Consider the following 20,248-nt stretch of genomic DNA (forward strand, 5'->3'; position numbering starts at 1 on the left):
AGTACTCAAAATTCCACAATGTTTTTCTTTGTAATTTGACCAAATAGTTGATTTTACTGGTCCTGGTCCTTCAGTTCAGTTTGTTTGCAGAAATATTATGACCTGGGGCATGCAGACTTCAGGTGTGAGAGATCTACTTTTTATCTTCTGCCAAAGGTTTGGGATCTTCCAGTTGGAGTCCGTTGCAAAAAGACTCCTCCCAGGGAAGGAATTTTTTTATAAAATGCACACACACTCAGAGCTTGCCATAGTAACCTGGAGCACTATATAAATGATACATTGGGGCATCTGCCCCAATCTGCCTGTACAAGTATCAACTCACATCTCAGTTACTACTCATTAGGGGGTCCAAAAGCTTTAAAAGGTATTGAAAAACTAGTCATGGGGCACTTTCACACACACACTAAATAATGCAGTTTCAATCCACTTGCAGGGCACTTTGCAACTGGATTTTACTGTGCAGAATAGCAAAATCCACTTGCAAATGGTCACTGGATTGAAACGACATTATTTGTGTGAAAGTGCCCATAGACAAAGAGATAGGTAATACAATAATTTGACAGGTGAGAAATTTTTAAACAGCAGTTATGTCAGCACTGCTGTATTTTACTTTACTAGGTAGGAATGGATGCAGCAGTGCGCATGACTATATTGACAGCTATAAAAATGAGGTGCAGGTGTAGGAACCTTTCAGAAATCAGCTTTTGGGGAAAAGACTAGACTCACCCTGAGAGTTACATTTAAGCCATGCAGCACTGGACTAAGAGGACCTCCTGTAGCTTCAGTGGCAAGAGCTTTAGGAGATCTATCAGGATGCAGTCTAGGGTCCTGTGTGTTGGATGGTTATTGATTAGGTCAGGGGAAACCCAGGTTCCAATCCACATCATGAAGCACATAAACTGACTTTAGGCCACTTTCATCTAACCTAATTCACAAGGCATAAGATGGAGGAGGAGAGAACTGTGTATGCTGCCCACATTTCCTTGGAGGAAGGGTGTAATACAAATATAATAAATGCCAGTAGGTCACAACCCAACTTCTTCCCGAGAAAGAATGACCAAACCGGAAAAAATAAGTGCAATGCATTTTTATTCCTCCTTTTCTCCATGAAGCTTAATGGTGGTGGAGGAAAGTTACCATCAAGTATCAGCAGACTTATGGTGAATCTGTAGGGTTTTCAAGGCTAGAGACATTCAGAGGTTGTTGACATTGCCTGCCTCTGCAAAGCAACTGTGGACTTCCTTGATGGTTTCCCATTCAAATGCTAACCAGGAACAACCTTGCTTAGCTTCTGTGATCTGACAAGACTGGGCTAGGCTGGGCCACTCAGGTCAGTGCCTAAAGAAGATTAGGGTAGCATATATGAGTCTTACCTCCTCATTTTAGCCTCACACCAACCTTGTGAATAGGTTAAGATGTGAAAGGACAAGTTGCCCATGGTCACTGGGCAGAGGTGCACAGTACAGTAAAGGTTTGAACCAGGATCTTCATGGTCTTAAATAGTTGCTGCTGCATTTAGTGAAGCTTTATTTATTGTGCAAGGCAAAAAAAATGGAATTATACATCTGAGCAACAGTCCTTAATTATAAAATGCAATAGATTTAAATTGTCAGATGTTTTGGTAACCAGTCTGGTTAAAAAGTAGGGCATACATGTATCAAACAAACTAAGAAAGCAGGCATACACTCCTAAGCAAGGGGCAGGTGTGGAATGTATGCAGGTATGTTTAGGATCACAGAGAAATCTACTGCAAAAACTACACAGCCCTTGATGACTTTCGCTGGAATTGTAGTAGTTGCATGAGATGCAATCAAGCTGCTTCACATCCTGTAGAATTTGCTTTTAAGAAACTAATCCACACAGATCTCTAGTGAAAATTACTGGCCAAATTTTAGTTGCAAATTCTGTGTTCAATTCCCATTTTGCACCCCCTTGCATTATTTCAAAAGATTTGTTTTGTTTTCCCATCGCCACTTTAGTTCTGGGTCCAGTTTCAGAGAGTGACCAGAGGTCTTATGATATTGCACATATGCTGGGAAGTACACTAAGAAGCACTTGGGCTTACCATGGCCAGTGAGGATGATCTTTTTAACTGGTCCTGCCTGGAACAGCCATCTGGCATGCAGAAATTCTACAGGTGAAACTTTCCTTCCTATCCCTAGGCCATGAAAAAATCTTTTTACTTTATTTCTCAATGTTGGCTTAAAGGTGCATGAACAATACCAGCAAAATGGCATCAACTCAGCTAACACAAATGGAAACTTGCCATGCTGGAAGCCAATAAAGCAAAGAACCACTTGGTGCAGTAGGAAGAATAATGCATTCTGTCTGGCAAACCCTATCCCAGCAGTTCCAAATGTGGGCAGTTGTGACACCTTTCCTGGTGCTCACCAAATGTTTTTAGAAAGTGAGGAGGCAGAGGTGAGGCTTTTGCCCAGCAAGGCTTCAGACTGGCTAATGGAGATTTGATTGGCTGTGCAGATTTTTTAGTATGTTGATTTGGCAGCAGCTGCTGCCACAGCACAAGGCTCTTCACCCTGTGACCGTAGAATCATAGAGCTGGAAGGGACCTCTAGGGTCATCTAGTCCAACCCCCTGCACAATGCAGGAAACTCACAAATACCTCCCCCTAAATTCACAGGATCTTTTTTGCTGTCAGATGGCCATCTAGCCTCTGTTTAAAAACCTCCAAGGAAGGAGAACCCAACACCTCCCAAGGAAGCCTGTTCCACTGAGGAATCGCTCTAATGGTCAGGACGTTCTTCCTAATGTTGAGCTGCAAACTCTTTTGATTTAATTTCAACCCACTGGTTCTGGTCCTACCTTCCAGGGCCACAGAAAACAATTCCACACCCTCCTCTATATAACAGCCCTTCAAGTACTTGAAGATGGGTACCTCCTCTCCAAGCTAAACATTCCCAGCTCCTTCAACCTTCCCTCATAGGACTTGGTCTCCAGACCCCTCACCATCTTTGTCGCCGTCCTCTGGACCTGTTCCAGCTTGTCTATATCCTTTTTAAAATGTGGTGCCCAAAACTGAACACAATACTCCAGCTGAGGTCTTACCAGAGCAGAGTAAAGCGATACTATCACATCACGTGATCTGGACACTATACTTCTGTTGATACAGCCCAAAATTGCATTTGCCTTTTTAGCCACCGCATCACACTGTTGACTCATGTTATCCACTAAGACCCCTAGATCCTTTTCGCACATACTACTGCTAAGACAAGTCTCACCCATCCTATAACCATGCATTGGATTTTTCCTACCTAAATGCAGAACTTTACAGTTATCCCTGTTAAAATTCATTTCATTGCTTTTAGCCCAGTTTTCCAGCCTGTCAAGGTCATCCTGTATCCTGTTTCTGTCTTCTTCTGTTCCTCCCAGTTTAGTATCATCTGCAAATTTAATAAGCATTCCCTCTATTCCTTCATCCAAATCATTTATAAAGATGTTGAACAAAACAGGTCCCAGGACAGATCCTTGAGGCACTCCACTAGTCACTCCTCTCCAAGAGAATGAGGAACCATTCACAAGCACTCTTTGGGTGCGATCTGTCAACCAGTTACAGATCTACCTAACGGTAACAGGATCCAAACCACATTTTACCAACTTGTCAACAAGGATAGTATGTGGAACTTTATTAAAAGCCTTACTGAAATCAAGATAAACAATGTCTATAGCATTCCTCTGATCCAGCAAGGTAGTCACTTTCTCAAAAAAAGAGATAAGGTTAGTCTGACATGACTTGTTCTTGAGAAAACCATGCTGACTCTAAGTAATGACATCCATTCTTTCTAAATGTTTGAGGACTGACTGTTTGATGATTTGTTCTAAAACTTTTCCAGGTATAGATGTCAAGCTGACAGGTCGGTAGTTACCCAGATCGTCCTTTTTCCCCTTCTTGAAGATGGGGACAACATTTGCCCGCCTCCAATCTTCCGGCACCTCTCCTGTTCTCCAAGAATTCTCAAAAATAATAGACAGAGGCTCAGAAATTACATCTGCAAGCTCTTTTAGAACCCTTGGATGCAATTCATCTGGCCCTGAGGACTTAGTTTCATTTAAAGAAACTAGGTGTTTATGTACTACTCCTATGCTGATTCTAGGTTGGAACTTCATACCCTCCTTATATGTTCTGTTTTTGCCATGTTGAGCACCGTTTCCCTCAGAAGAGAAGACTGAGGAAAAGTCGGAATTGAGCAGTTCCGCCCCCTCTTCATTACCTGTTACAATTTCACTTTCTTGCCAGATAGGCTTGCAGCAGTCATTTTGTGGTTGTGTCCATTTTTTTTGCCATCAAGTTGCAACCAACTCATGGTGACCTGTAGGGTCTTCAAAGCAAGAGATATTCAGAGCTGGTTTGCCATTGCCTGTCTCACAACTAAAATCCTTGGAGGTCTCCCATCCCAATACTAACCAGGGCAGACCCTGCTTAGCTTCTAAGATCTAACAAGAACAGGTTAGCCTGGGGGATCTAGGTCAGGGCATGCCCACCATACTGTGTCAGAATTCCAATGGCACCCACAGGCTCAAAAAGGATGGCAACCCCAGCCCTGTGCATTTCACTTGTGCTTCACTGGATCTGTAAAAATATACAAATTTAAGCAAATGTGAAAAGTAATAATAGAGCAACGTATCATCTACATCCCGTGGCACAGTGTGGTAAAGCTGCAATACTGCAGTCCAAACTCTCTGCTCACGACATGAGTTCAATCCTGGCAGAAGCTGGGTTCAGGTAGCCGGCTCAAGGATGACTCAGCCTTCCATCCTTCCGAGGTCGGTAAAATGAGTACCCAGCTTGCTGGGGGAAAGGTGTAGAGGACAGGGGAAGGCAATGGCAAACCACCCCGTAAAAAGTCTGTCGTGAAAATGTCATGATGCAACATCACCGCAAAGTTGGAAACGGCTGGTGCTTGCACAGGGGACTACTGTTATCTTTTAACTTTTATAATCTAAACTAAACATAAATTTAAAAATTTAAAAAACTGGCAGTTCAATATATAAGAAATATAGTTAATACACTGATATCCCAATAGTAAAAAATGGTGTCTATTGCAGATGTAGGCAAAATGCATAGGGGTTTTAAAGCTGAATACATTATTTTCTCATTGCATCAGCTGTTTCTTTGATTTTTCTTGATCTGGTTATTATATTGTTTTTTTGTTCTGGCCCTTTTTTTGCAGGTATCCTGGAAGTTGACTGTGTCACTTCCATGCCCTGTACAGCCCCTAGCACTAGATGAATTTGGAATGGGCAGCAGTGACCTTGATTGGTGCAGTATAGTGAAATCCTAACTAACCAATAAGGACTTTAAAGGAGAAACTGCATATTTCTTAGAGCTCCCAATATTTGAAGCGCTCACACTCGCTCCAAAATTATTTCCATGCCTCAAACCTCCCCTTCTAGCCACGCCCCCATCCTCAAAGCCACGCCCCTTTCCAATCTCCACCCGCCCTTCTTATATTCCCACCTCTCTCCCTCGAACCAATAACTACCTGCCTTCCCAGGCTCTGGCAAATCAGAGGGCAGCGCGCAGCGGCAGGCGCCGTTGGAGTGTCGTTTCTTTCCGTTACTTGCGCGCCCCTCCTCCCCCACCAACCGTTTCCATCAAGCTTCGTCTTGAAGCACGGGACTTCTCGCCGTCAGTGAGTCCATTTTCGTTGGTGCGGGAAGCGCTAATCTTACATTTGCGCAGGCCCCCTTATTTATCCAAGAAGTGGGGCCCACATCGCACGCACCGTGGCCCCTTTAAGAGGGATGATTTCTCCCCCCTGAGCTTCCCACCCTTAGCCTTCACTGGAGAGGAAGAGCGGCGGAATATGGCAGCTGAGTAGGAAGAAAGCGTTTTGACCTTGTGCGCGTGCGCATTTCTCCCAGCTCTCGACCGATGGTTTTCTGGATCCCAGCCTATGATGGGAGTTGTAGTTCAGCCGGCCTGAGCTGTGTTAGTGCGCTGAGGACTGTAAAAGTTTTCAGGCAGAGAGCACTTTACTGCTCCCCTCGTGGTGGCTTCAAGACCAGGGAACGATGGAATCCGTACTTACTTTCGTAGATCATGATGTTAGATCTTTCCTTAATCTGGTTCTCATTCCCCACCCCAAGTCTGTTTTCAGCCCACAAAGAAAAACAAAATGAACAGCATCTTTCCCTGGCTGTAATTCCAGATAGATAGCCACAGTAGTAGCACTAGTTTTTCTGGTTGAGAAAAGCACACGCTTTCCTTAGGATTGCACCCCATTCGAACAATCAGTGTTTTTATATAATTTAAATATAGGTAGGTAAAAATGACGTTTACATGGATTCTCATGCTCTTCGAGGGTTTGGAGGGGGGGGGGTTAAAATCACAGATCAGTTCCATATACAGGCTATGTTTATTACATGTTTTATTATATGTCTTACACTGTTCCTATTGTGTTAAATTTTGTAATCTGCCTTGAGTGTCGGTAAGGAAGGTGGACTTTAAATAAAATAAATAAATACATTGGAAAAATGACAGATCCAGTGCTTCATAGGCCTGCTGTAGTGCAAAAACATGGATTCAGAACATCATTTATTGTGATTTTTTTGCAAGCAGTCACCCAAAGTTCACAGTCATCCATTCACAGGGCATGTCCCTGGGCTGCTTATAAAAATCCAGTTGCTTCATGGTACAGTACAATAAGGTGGATCAAGACATGGATCCTCACAGTTTTCACATGACATCACCTAAGCTTGGACTGCTCTGTAAAAATGTGGGTCTGCTGCTTCACAGTTCTGCTCTGGCCCAAAAAATATGGCTCTAAGGTAATTCTCATGGATTTAACAGAGTCCCCTGAAACTGATAATGAAATGAAACATAATGCATATATACAGAGTGCCTCAGTGCCTTGGAGAGCAAAATCATGGATTTTTACTCCCATGGGAAATCCACAATCTTATCACACATCTTTTTACACAAACTGCATTGATCTTGCACAAAACTTCATGGTCTTGCCATGGCAAAAGAATAGATCCTTTCATGGATCCCCACAGATGTTGCCAGTTTTGCTGCTCCTCATTTTACTTATTCAGTAAAATACTGACTTAAAGCACAGACCTATGTGTGTTCCACAGCTGTTGCTATGCTAACAATTAATTACAGCTCACATCTGTGCCCACAGTTTTCATTCAGAAATTAATTGCTTCAAAATCATGATGCAAAATCACACACTGCAGGCTTGCCCTCTCATTACTTAAATATGGATTGGAAACACTCCAAGCCCATCATTTAATCACCGCTCACATCTGTGCCAGATTACATTGCAAAAATCATGCATTGAACACATTTGGACATTGTAGCAGTATAAGCTTTAGATTCAAGATAAGAATGTTCTTGATTATGTATAATTTCTTTAGGCTGATGGCCCAAGTTTGTTATATGCACATAGCCCACATCACATCCATGCCTACAGAACACTGCATTTCTAAAGTCACTTTGAAGAAAAATTAAATGGTGGTGATTTGAATTGCAGAGGACTTAATTAAAATTGTGAAAATTCATGAAGATCCATGCCTCGAATACATGGTTGTGCACATGGTGAAGTGCTGAATCTGCATTTTTATAGCATTGGAAAAAGTCCAGAAAAGGGCAACTAGAATGATTAAAGGGTTGGAACACTTTCCCTATGAAGAAAGGTTGAAACGCTCGGGGCTCTTTAGCTTGGAGAAACGTTGACTGCGAGGTGACATGATAGAGGTTTACAAGATTATGCATGGGTTGGAGAAAGTAGAGAAAGAAGTAATTTTCTCCCTTTCTCACAATACAAGAACTCATGGGCATTCGATAAAATTGCTGAGCAGTCGGGTTAAAACAGATAAAAGGAAGTACTTCTTCACCCAAAGGGTGATTAACATGTGGAATTCACTGCCACAGGAGGTGGTGGCGACTACAAGCATAGACAGCTTCAAGAGGGGGTTAGATAAAAAATATGGAGCAGAGGTCCATCAGTGGCTATTCACCACAGTGTGTGTATATATGTGTGTGTGTATATATGTATATATGTACACATATATAATTTTTTGGGCCACTGTGTGACACAGAGTGTTTGACTGGATGGACCATTGGCCTGATCCAACATGGCTTCTCTTATGTTCTTATTATACAACATAAATCACTGCAATCAGTAGGATGATGCATCTAATAAGCAATATGATAAGACTAGGAATTACAGAATTTTGAAATGGATCTGTTGTCTAAACAAAGCATGAGAATTAAACATGACAGTTAAACAGTGCAGAACATAGTATTGCATCAGTAGAAACACAGTATATTTTCTCAGACCAATCTGTTATGATGTAGCCCTATTTCATTTATAAAAAATGGCCTCCTGAGCAATTCTGTTTTATGTAATTTTTTTGAAATGCCAGTAGCATGAGAGCCTTCCTGACTTTCTGAGGCAGGCCATTTCACAAGGGGGGCCACTACAGAGAAGGCAGTCATTTTTGCTGATCTGCAGAGTAGTTACTGCAGAAGGCCTGTCCCAGATGAGCAAAGTCATTGCAGTGGGGCATAGGTGGAGAGGCATTGTTGCAAATATGAGAGTCCAAGGCCATGAAGGCCTTTGTATATGATGCTCAATACCTTTAATGGAGCTTGGTCACTAATGGGCAGCCAATGGAGTGACTGCAGAATGGGTGCGCATGCTGTGCCTAGCTCCCGATAGCAATGGAGTTGCAGCATTCTTCACCAACTGGAATCTCTAAGTCAATTTCAAAAGGAGACCTTTGTAGAGTTTATTACAGTTGTCTAATCTCAATGTTCCAGTAGCATGGATCTAGGTGGCCAGATCAGCCACGTCAAGGTGGAGGGCCATCTTCCTGAGTTGGAGAAAAAGCAGGTTTTGCAGCTGAATTAACTTGGTTCTCCAACTGTCATGCTGGGTCGCGTATAATTCATAGGCTCTTAACTGATCAGTTAGAGCCAGTTGAACCCTATGAAAAATAGGAAGTGCAACATCAGGCTCCCAACCCAGCATTAGGTCTGTCTTGCCTGGGCTCCGTTTCAGTTTGTGCACTTTCAGCCATTGAACCACAGCCATCAGGTTTATATCACCAAGATATCTGGGTTGACCTTTAGAGTACACCACAGTGGCTCCATATAACCTACCACTTTCTGTGATGCATTTTGTGGATGTGGAAACCTAAGCAGAGTACATTACAGTTGTCTAGTCTCAATGTTATGGTGGCATGGATCCAGGTTGCAATGATTTCACAGTGAATATTGAAGGAATTTATTTTAAATTCATAAAGATTAGCATCTGTTAATCTATATTCTTGTGTCCTGTGGTCCCATGAAGCATTGAATCCATGTTTCTGTGGTACATTAATGTGATCGGTGATTTGACAGTTGATTTCAGTGGACTCTGTGTAAAAACTGTGAGGATCCACAAGGACTCATGCTTTGGATCTATTTTTTTTTTTCCTCCTTGGAAGTGCCACAAAATCAGTTTTACGGTGGTGTCCGTGGGCATTATGGTCCTGCAACATGAGGTAGTTTGGGTGTTATCCCAGTGTATGTCATATGAATTCACAAGAATCCATTTAAAGTGATCTAGAACCAATTTTTTCCCTAGCCTAAGTTTTTGTGGGCTAGTGCCCACTTTATCAGATGAGCGAAATGGGCTGTAGAGCACAGTAAATAATTTATGCTAAACTTGTCTCTCACGTAGCACAAAACTTATTATACCCCCTTATTATACCTATTCAAGTGGTCTCCGATCTAAAGCCCTTCCACCTAAGGGATTAGGACTACTCCCTTTTGAAGTAGGTCATTGGCAGGGGGACCCGGCCCTCCCTACGTCGTTGCTGTGTTTGTTCTTTGGTGGAAAGTCAAGCAGTTAGCAAGTTGAAGGGAAGGGGAAAATATCAATGTGTGCATGCGCACAAAAGCTTGTACCGTGAGTAAAACTTCGTGGCTTTAAAGGTGGCTGGGAACTCAACCTTTGTTCTTATGTAGCGAAAGCTGAGAGCCGCAATAATTAGGTTGCTTTGCTCAAAGCGTTCGAATGTGAGTGTCAGGATGGCCGAGTGGTCTAAGGCGCCAGACTCAAGGCTTCAGCCTTCCCTAGGCTCTGGGTGTTCTGGTCTCCGTATGGAGGCGTGGGTTCAAATCCCACTTCTGACACATCTATTTTTTCCCCTTCGTTTCTATTATGTATGTCCAATAGTTACATAAAGTTAAAAATTAACACCACAGAAATTAAAAGGAAAAACCCTATAAAATCTTTATATATGTGTTAGGTCCTCCCACAGCCGGTTTAGGTTTTATTTCCTTTCGACGCTTCCGGTCTTTGGTTTTAAAGTTTCCCAGTAGTACTTTGAGAGTATTTTATTAAAAAAAACTTAAATTGGGGTGCGATGGGGTTATGTTTTAAAACTGAATTTTAGAATTGCAAAATATCTATGCTTCTGGTACAATTTGGCTTAGGAACGAAAAGCAGCTTCTGCTTCCGCAGTGCTTATGGCTTCCTTCCGAGAGAAGAGACTTTATTCAGCTGGTCTGCATAATGCATTTGTACGGAGTAGTAGTTGTACGGAGTTTTATTTAACTATAAATTGGCTCTTTACATGTGAAGGTATTTAAATGAATTTGTGCAGGTTACATAGTAGCGGGAATACGTTGTATACATCTATTTAGAACTAACTAATACAGCTTCCCTGGTGGTCTAGTGGTTAGGATTCGGCGCTCTCACCGCCGCGGCCCGGGTTCGATTCCCGGTCAGGGAACATTTGTTTTTATTTTTTTGAATTTACTATTCTGCTTTTCACAACGTAAATTGTACATTCCACTAGAACGAAGTTGGAGTCCAGGCAGTAGCACGTTTAAGACCAACAAGCTTTTATTCACAAAGTAAGCTTTTGTGTACTTCAGAAATCCGCATTTGCTTTTTGAAGCATTGTATGCTAACCTTATGTTTTAGTTGAAGAAGGAAAATTAGTCAAATCATACTGCGTAAAGAATTGAAATTGCTTGTATGATGAGTAAAGAATGTATAAGAAACTTCTACCTAAAATGAGCTGATTTGAATTTGATGCTTTGGTTGGTCTTGAATATCAGTTTGTTTGAAATATTTAAGTGTACATTTTGATTTTTAAAAAACTCAATTTATTTTCAATGCAATAGAAATTATTAATAAAATTACTGTAGCACTACCCATTTTTTCTTCACTTTCAAAGTCTGTATTACACATTATGTACTTTTTCTACCTGGAAAACAGTTTCCTCATCTATAGTGCACTGTAACTATCAAGCTAAATTATCCTAAAATCCACATCTTGTTAAAATGCTTCTGCCTTTAAATTGAGATCCATGAAAGAAGAAATGAAATTTCACATATCTTAAATTTGGCAAAATTTGAGGCGGAAAATGACTTAAATGTTTTCCCCTGTTGGTTCATTGCTGTTCATATGTGTCATCAAGTCACAGTCAACTTTTGGACTCAGCAAGGGGTTTTCAAGGCGAGAAGCAGAGGTGGGTGGTTGGCCACCACCGTCCTCTTCACAGACTTCTTTGCTGGTCTCCCTTCCAAGTACCGACCCTACTGAAGCAGTCAAAGTTTGACCAGATTGGACTCTACCATGCCACCTTCCCTCCCCAGCCAGTTGGTACCTACAAACTGTTTGTCACAACAACAGCAAAAGATTTCAAAATATATATTTGCAAGTGTGTAGGATTCAGTGGCAATCGGTCTGAGAGGAAATAGGGCAATCTGGATTGTCCCTTTTAATTTATTCCCAGCCAGTGTTCCCTCTCTAAACTGTGGAGTCTTGTGAGCAAAAATTCTACTTTTGTGAGTTACTGGCATTAAATTTGTGAGCTACTACATACATTAGTTTGCTCGGGGGCCATTTTCTCTGAGCTAAGACAAAAATGTGTGAGCCAAGGCTAAAAAACTGAGTTAGCTCACACTAACTCAGCTTAGAGGGAACACTGCTCCCAGCTGTTCATATTGTTCTCTGCTCTGGGAGCATTTTCCATCCTTGGCAGGCCATTTTTGAAGCTCTCTCCCTTTCTTCTTATAATTGAAGAGGTGGCAAGGGGCATTCCACTGGCCCATGGCCCCAGAGGGTGTGTAGCACTTATATGGTTTTCAACCAGCCCTGTAGCCAGGAATGTTCTCAAGAGAGGGTGCAGGGCGCTGTAAGGGGGGGGGGGGCGTCGTCGTTAATTAAATTAAATTTTGCAGTAGTGTGCCTAGCAAACTGGCAGAGACAGACAAAAGCAGTGTCATGGAGGCAGCTGGAACAAATGTCCACTTGATGGGTTTGGAAGGGCCAGAAGTGTCAACTGTGGGGCAGATCTCTCCCAGCAGTGTTTGGCATTCAGGATTCTCCTTTCCCTTCACCTGGGGAGCCGGTTTGGTGTAATGGTTAAGTGTGCGGACTCTTATCTGGGAGAACCGGGTTTGATTCCCCACTCCTCCACTTGCACCTGCTAGCATGGCCATGGGTCAGCCATAGCTCTGGCAGAGGTTGTCCTTGAAAGGGCAGCTGCTGTGAGAGCCCTCTCCAGCCCCACCCACCTCACAGGGTGACTGTTGTGGGGGAGGAAGGTAAAGGAGATTGTGAGCCGCTCTGAGACTCATCGGAGTGAAGGGCGGGATATAAATCCAATATCTTTTCTCTTCATCTTCTTCGACTCTTCTGTCCCGCCTTAACCCCATTTCATTCTCTGTCTGCACTTGGCTTTCCCTCTTCTCCCGTGCTCTCTCCTCTGGCGCTCAGCTCTCCCTCTCATCTGCTTTCCCACCCCAGAAGAGGACCTGGGCAGGAAGATGGGTGGGCGAAGAGAGCGGCAGGCTGGCCCTCAGGGTGCAGTGGCTGGGGGAGCTGGGAGTGCCATAGCACCTTCAGGCATGTGTTCCAGTACCTGAAAGGTGCATCCGCCTCTCCTGGGATGGGTGCCCTGCAAAACTGAAAGGGGAAGGAGTCCTGTGTGCCCCTCCTGCTGGCTACAGCCATGTTTCTAACCTCCAGGTGGGGGCTGGAGTTCTCTTAGAATTACACTGGATCTCAACTTATTTTATTCTACTTCTCCTAGAGGAAATGACTGTTTTGGAAGGTGAACTGCACTGGATTGTACCCTACTAAGGCATTTTCCCTCCCTAAACCCCACTCTCCACCCTCAAATCTCCAGGAATTTCTGAAACCTGAGTTGGCAACCCTAAGAAACTGAGTGAAGGCCTAGCTCTGAAAGGAATCAGTGAGTTGGCCAGCAAGCATGGTATGGCATGGTTTTTCCAAGCAGAACCTACTCTGGTCAAACAGCTGAGCAGCAATGGCAGCTGCCGTTGTCTCCTCCAGGTCTCTGACAAACGAACAGAAGGGAGAGAAGAACCATGCACACACAGAGACACACACCAAGGGAAGGAAGAGTGCCCAAACCCAGGGGTGGGGGGAGAGACGCTAGACAGTAGTGGCTGAGGGCTGTCTGCTGACAAGTCAGAGACTGGCAGGGCTCCTGGCCAGGTCAATCAGGGGCCCAGCATCTGACTGAGGATGCTGACTCATTATGTATAAAAAAAATTGTTAAAAGGAACAGCTCCTTCAAAAGGAGCAACTCAAGCAAAGGTGTGGATAAGTCCACCCAGACAAATAGTGGTCTAAAATCTCTGAAAACATATCACTCAGCTTTACTATTGCTTTGCAGTGTCAAAATAAAACAGATGACCAGAAGAGTCACAATCAGATTTGGGGGTTAAAGTCCAGTCTAATGAATCTATGGAAGGGAATATGTGAAAAACAGGAAGCACCATCTGAAGAGGGCCTCCAATAAGTTCAGACTCTAGTTACCTAGCTGCGCCCCTGAACCTGCTTAAAATTATGATTTACTAGTTTTTTAGACAATAAAAAGTTTGTTACTAATGAAAAAAGAGCTAACCAGGGTTTTTAATACTTTATTTGATTTTTCATATTAAATCTATAAGTTTTTGTTGTTGTTGTTCAGTCGCACAATTGACCCCATAGACCAAGCCATGCAGGCCCTCCTGTCTTCCACCATCCTCCAAAGTCTGCTTAAATTCATGTTAGTTACATCAGTAACTGCAAGTAACACACTCTCAGCCTAATCTATCTCACAGGATTGTTGTGTGGATAATACGGGAGGGTCATGATGTGAGCCGCTCTGGGCCTCCACTGGAAAGAAAGACGGGGTATAAATCAAGTAAATAAATAAAAAAAATACATAATGTTGAGAGCAGGTTACAGATTTCACAAAACAGTTTATTCATATAAATAGTCAAGAGTCTTTATTGGGAGCCAAGTTTGTGTGTGATATATTCAACCAATATTCCCCATATGCTGGAAAAAAATTGTAAATAAATTGTGAATTTGTTTAACAAATATATTTCCAGCCATCTGCAGCACAGTTGAGCTTCACAATTGAGTCAAGCCTGGAATAGGTCATAATCACATTCAGCGTAACAATGGTTGCTCAGCTGCAACAAAGGCAGATGCCACCAATAGGGACACTCACTAGGTGTGCCTTCATTTGCATGCTGCTGTCTATAATAGCCCATGCCCAGCAAAGTCCAGCTACATTCAAAAGCAGGCCCTCGGAGAGAGAAGAGATCATCATGGCTGTCAGGCACCAAGGCAACAGGAAAAACAGGAGGATGAGGAAAAAGAGGCCCCAGAAGAGGCGTCAACAGGCCAGAAGGAAACAAAAGAGGTTTCAGCCTAAGAGGCATAAGAAGCGCCAGGCCACAAGGGTGGGGAGCAGGACAGTGCTGAGCATCTCTTCCCCACGGATCTTTGCCGCCAAGATCCTGCGGAACATGCCAAAGGTGCGCATGGAGACCAAGGCCAGGGGACTGATGAAGACGTTGCTGATGGACGTGTACGACCACATGTCGAAGGAGGTGGAGAGCCTGAACCAAAACAACCAGCCACCCACCGTCGAGCCCTCTGATGTGCAAGCAGTCTTGAAGGAGGCCATGGCCAGGGAGCTGGCCAAGCACACGGCTGAGCCCACCAGCAGCGAGACTGCTGCTGCATAGAGGAATGTCCTTTCCCTTTCCCCAAGAAGGGAGAGAGCAGGAGAAAGATCTTTTAAGAATATTCTTAGTCTAGAGAAGAAATCCTGGAATCTGCCTTTTGCAAGCCGCCAACCTCACCCACAACAGCCCTTAGATACCATGGGAAACAGCTATTGGACTACGTGGAGAGGATGTGCTAAGTAACTTCCAGAACCAGCAGAGGCCAAGCAGAGAGAACAAAACATCACACAAGAAAGAATTGCCCATGAGGAGGTTTCCCAAAGGAAAACAACAACAGTATTTGTTATCTTGTTCTTCCAATAAATCTGGGTTGTTGGCAGATATTACTCCTGGAAGTTTCTGAGTGTTTTTTTCCCCTCCTGTGGTAGGGTATTGGGGTGTTCAGGCATTGACAATCTAGTTAAGACAAAATGTTGACTAACAACAGAATGACATTAATCTGCAACCTGATAAGCTGATGGCCTCTTAGGTGCATCTTGAAACTGCATTTCCCCAAAAAAGATTTGTAGTGCAGCTGATATAGAAAACATCTGATGCAATCCATCCCCTTTCTCCATTTGGGTGTGTGTGTGTGCAGTTGCTAATTGTAGCTGCTGTTGTCACCAAGCGTTGCTGCTAATGCCCTATGCAATCTGTTGTGCACAATATAAACATGACTCAGTCACTGCCCAGAGAGAATGGACCAAAGGCCACGGATTTGTTAATGTTAGAACTGACAGGAACTGTAGACTTTCTAACAAGACCATATCAAGGTATGGGATGGTAGCAAGCAACAGGTTTTCCCGGATTTGAATAAGTGATGGAATGCCTAATAGAATAAAGTAAGACTCCAGTGGCACCTTTAAGACCAATAAAGTATTCACACACACACATAAGCTTATACCTTGAATAAAACTTCATTCTGTTGCTTCAGACCAACACAACATGCCTAATAGTCCTTTGTGACGTATTTTATGGGCCTTTGTTCCAACCAATGGCGAGGTCAGAGAGACAGCTCCCGCCTTTGAATGCCTATCATATAAGATTATAGCAATTTAGCAAGGAAAAGCAGATGGGAGAGTCCGGTGATAGACGGGGGGGCGTGGTTAGAACACTGAGAGGGGCGGAGAAAAGAAAGAGCCGTGTGTTGCGTAGAAGCATCACGAGAAGAAAATATCCTATTAAGGAGAAGTCTGCGGCAGCAGGCACATGGAATATGGAGTTTTTCCGAGCACTGGAAAGGAAACAATGTGATTGGCCAGAGGCCTGATTGCGCAGGTGCGCTGATCCCAGTGTCGTCCTTTTGACGACTGCGGGATGAGGTAATGCCCACCTTAGATCCTCCTTCTTTCCCTGCCCTTCTGTTTGCTCTTCGAAAGGAAATGTAGATTCCGTTTGTTTTCCTTTTAAAATTCCTTTTCTTATTTATCTGAAACCTCCCCCAAACCCAGCGCGCACGTACGTAGATAATACTTATCTGCGCCATAGGAGGAAAAAAAAAAGGACTAGGCAAAAAGCATTCCACAAATAGCTTTCCAGGATATGTTAACTGGAACGTCATGTTCCCCAGGTTTACAAGTATATATTTGTCTTGAAACTTTTCGTAGCGAAGAGAGTTAAATCGAAGTGTGAAAGTACATTCGTGACTTCAAGTCTGGAAATACAACAGCTAGGAAAGAAAGCATCTAACTTTATGTCTGTTGCTGTGGAGTGGAAACTAAAGAAGCCAATTTTCGGCAAAGGATCAACATAAACCTATTACATATAGTTTTAGGAGTTTTGAATACTGTTAAGTCGACTAAGGAGTAGATATGGGGAACAGTCGGAAAACTTATCACATGACTTCCCTGGTGGTCTAGTGGTTAGGATTCGGCGCTCTCACCGCCGCGGCCCGGGTTCGATTCCCGGTCAGGGAATTAGTGTTTTCTTTCCATGCAAAATATAGGGCTTTAATATGATTTTAAAGCCTCTTGCGAAATATATTTTGCCTTTAGCGATTTAATTTAGCATATATTTTGTAGCTTCCCAACTCTGTGTCTTTCAAAAGCAAATTATTCATAACACTGGACACAGAACTCTGATGAATTGCCTAGCGAAAATACACAAAAAAGGAATCTTCTGTTACATGGGTATTAATTTTGGCTCTTAGTTTGTTGACTTTTATTATTTTAAAAAATCAAATAAACCTTTAAACCACAAAAGCTTCCCAAAAGTAGCATGCTAGAAATGTGATATTCAGTTGGATCAAGGAAGAGTGGGATGGCGCTTTAAAGGTGCTTGGAGACAAACTAAAAGACAAAAATTCTTCCTGTATAGTAAACATGCTACAGATACAAGAACTGGTGACAATAAATGGGTATGCATCTTTCCCACTTCATTTTAACAGACTGTATTGGTTTCTCTGAAGAAGTGAGCTGTGAGTCACAAACTCATAATGAAATAAATATGTTTTGAAAGATGTCACTGGACTTCTGTGTTATTTTTTAATCACAACTCTGAAACTTCTGCTCAAAATGTTATTTGTTCTTGCTCCATTTCCTCATTGTTGTCTTCCTGTTGCGAAAGTGAACTTTTCCCCACCTGCAGTGCTTAAGCTGTGGTTGTTAAGAGTTCACTTCCATTCAATTAACTGTCAGTCAGAAGACACTAAGCAATGCCTGGCAGTATTTGAAATCTAGTAAGCAAAAATGATGACTGGTGGAACTGTGCCTGGGCTATCCTCTACTAGAACTCCTTAGTTCTGCAACACAATTTAGCCAATAATCAATAATCACAGCAAAAAGTGTGGAAAAAATGCTCTTTGTGTTGCTAAAAATTATTCTGCATTCCAAACACACCATACAATACAATGTGAAGAGATACGGTAAGTAATAAAGTCCAAGATTATGTGGATGTCCAGAAGTCCACTCGGTTCAGTCCACTGGTTTATCCTTCATTTCAAAAATTATCTTTCACTGATGGACTGTACTTTATCATTGACAGCGCAACTTATTCCATCGGACGCCGAATGATGGACAATAAGCAATACAACAATCATTACCTCTGTTCCTTTACAGTCTCATTCAAAATGGATTAATTTCTAGCTTCTCATCACTACCACCGTTTTAATCATGGTTAGAGCTGGGCGTCCCAGTATGGTCCAGTTTTTACTAACACATAAAGCATTTTTCCACACTGTTATTGCTGTGATTATTGATTGTTGACTAAAGTATGTTGCAGAACTAAGGTGTTCTAGCAGAGGCTAGCACAGGTGTGGTTTTACGGGTCTTATCATTTTCATAGTATTTGAAATCTGACAGAGATGCAAAATTTTATCTGGGAAGTTAGAAATTTCAACAAAACACTGTGCAAAGAGACCAAGCCCTATGAAGAAAGGCTGAGGGACTTGGGAATGTCCAGTCTGGAGAAAGGAGTGGGAGAGAGACATGATTGCTTTCTTTAGGTATTTGAAGGCTGTCACTTAGAGGAGGGCAGGGAGCTGTTCCTGTTGGAGAGGAGAGGACCCGTGATAATGAGTTTAAATTACAGGCAGAAAGGTACCAGCTGGATATTAGGAAAACTTTTTTTTTTTTTTACAGTAAGCTTTGCTACTTGGGCTCTCCCTCACTGGCGGTCTTTAAGCAGCAGCTGGACAAACACTTGTCAGGGATGGTCAGGGATGAAATTGCTGAGCAGACAGGTTAAAACAGATAAAAGGAAGTACTTCTTCACCCAAAGGGTGATTAACATGTGGAATTCACTGCCACAGGAGGTGGTGGCGGCCACAAGCATGGCCACCTTCAAGAGGGGTTTAGATAAAAATATGGAGCAGAGGTCCATCAGTGGCTATTAGCCACAGTGTGTGTGTGTGTATATATATATGTATGTATGTATGTATGTATGTGTATATATATATATATATATTTTTTGCCACTGTGTGACACAGAGTGTTGGACTGGATGGGCCATTGGCCTGATCCAACATGGCTTCTCTTGTGTTATGTCTAGGCTGACCCTGCATTGAACAGGGGGTTGGCCTTTATGGCCCCTTCCCACTCTGTGTGAATCCACTTAATTACTACTTCATAGAACCTTGTGAAAACCACATTTGTGGACACCTCTGAATTAGATGAAATTCTTCAAAATCAAGGTTGCCAACCTCCAGGTGGCACCTGGAAACCTGGAATTACAACTGATCTCCTGGTTGTCAGTTCCTTTGGAGAACATGGCTTCTTTGGGATGTGGGCTCTATGACATACCACACTGCCCCCACTCCCTTGCCCAAACCTTGCTCTCCCTTCCCCAGATCATGCCCTTCCACAGGCTTCACACCCAAGTCTTTAAGAATTTCCAGCCCTGAAGATGTCAACCCTAAGTCTTTGCAAGTTGTTTTGGAGAGGCAGGAGAGAAAAGGAGGCTGGCAGCCCACCCTGCCCAGGGAACAGAGGTAGTGATGCCCACCCGTCAACAAGCCCATCCTTGAGTGGGATGGCTCCCTGCAGCATCTTTTCTGGCAGAGAAGACAGCTGAGGGGTCTGACCCTGTTGCCAAAGGAGCATAGGGAGCTGTATCCGGGGGCGGGGGAGCCATTGGTGAGAAATAACGCCTTGGCTGCACAAAGGCAAAAAAAGCCATAATACTCTACTGGAACCAGACTAGAAATTATCTTGGACTGCCTTTTTATAGGGAGAGCACTTTGCATTGCGGTGGGGGGGGGGGGGGAATTGGCATTGAAAGGAAGGAAATGCTTGCCTTTGTAAAGGGAAAAGGGAGCAGACAGAAGTTTCTCCTGTACCTCCCCTCTGCAGACATCTGGTGACATACCATCCTTGCTGCTTGGACTCCTGAGATTTCTTTACAGACCAGGTTCTGAACTGTTGAGAGTGGCAGGCATATTGTTCCATTGTCAGTGAAATGTCTGCTGTGAGACACATCACCTGACTCTACAGCAGCAAGGAAATCAACTTCTGGGTTATGGGCCCAGTATGTTCCTGCTGCCTTATTCTGCTGGCTACCCTGGCAGAACTTCTCAGTCTGCCCAGCAGCCAGCTGTTGCTGCCCCACCCTGCCTCCTGGAGGTCCATCAAAACCTGCTGTAGAGCAAGATATGCCAGGTCTCTGTGGTGCAATTGGCTGGCACATCCCACTGTTAACCAGGAGGATGGTGGTTTGAGCATATCAAGGGATGTTCCTGGTCATGAGACAGCTGAGCTGTGCAGCCTATGAACCACTAATTCAATCTGCCATATGCATATAGGAGCCAGATCTGTCC

At 43.2% G+C, this 20,248-nt stretch overlaps 1 protein-coding gene and 3 non-coding genes across 6 annotated transcripts in view; 3 read left to right on the plus strand and 1 right to left on the minus strand.

The window, feature by feature from the left end:
* The window catches only part of ZNF692 (zinc finger protein 692), a 28,596-nt gene extending 22,765 nt beyond the window's left edge, over positions 1–5,831 (minus strand). For 2 of the 3 annotated variants that reach the window (XM_060239275.1, XM_060239273.1), the window contains exon 1: positions 5,606–5,831. In XM_060239275.1, the coding sequence (XP_060095258.1) occupies positions 5,606–5,614 (9 nt within the window). In that variant the 5' untranslated portion in view covers positions 5,615–5,831. The other variant, XM_060239274.1, reaches the window with a different exon arrangement.
* Positions 5,832–10,036: 4,205 nt separating this feature from the next.
* Positions 10,037–10,147, plus strand: TRNAL-CAA (transfer RNA leucine (anticodon CAA)). Its single transcript has 2 exons — positions 10,037–10,074; positions 10,102–10,147. It is a non-coding gene; the product is annotated as a tRNA-Leu (tRNA).
* Positions 10,148–10,677: 530 nt separating this feature from the next.
* TRNAE-CUC (transfer RNA glutamic acid (anticodon CUC)) lies at positions 10,678–10,749 on the plus strand. Its single transcript has one exon. It is a non-coding gene; the product is annotated as a tRNA-Glu (tRNA).
* Positions 10,750–16,842: 6,093 nt separating this feature from the next.
* TRNAE-CUC (transfer RNA glutamic acid (anticodon CUC)) lies at positions 16,843–16,914 on the plus strand. The gene has a single exon. It is a non-coding gene; the product is annotated as a tRNA-Glu (tRNA).
* The last annotated feature ends 3,334 nt before the right edge of the window (positions 16,915–20,248 follow it).

Source organism: Heteronotia binoei, chromosome 5 (assembly GCF_032191835.1).
Source record: "Heteronotia binoei isolate CCM8104 ecotype False Entrance Well chromosome 5, APGP_CSIRO_Hbin_v1, whole genome shotgun sequence".
NCBI lineage: Eukaryota > Metazoa > Chordata > Lepidosauria > Squamata > Gekkonidae > Heteronotia > Heteronotia binoei.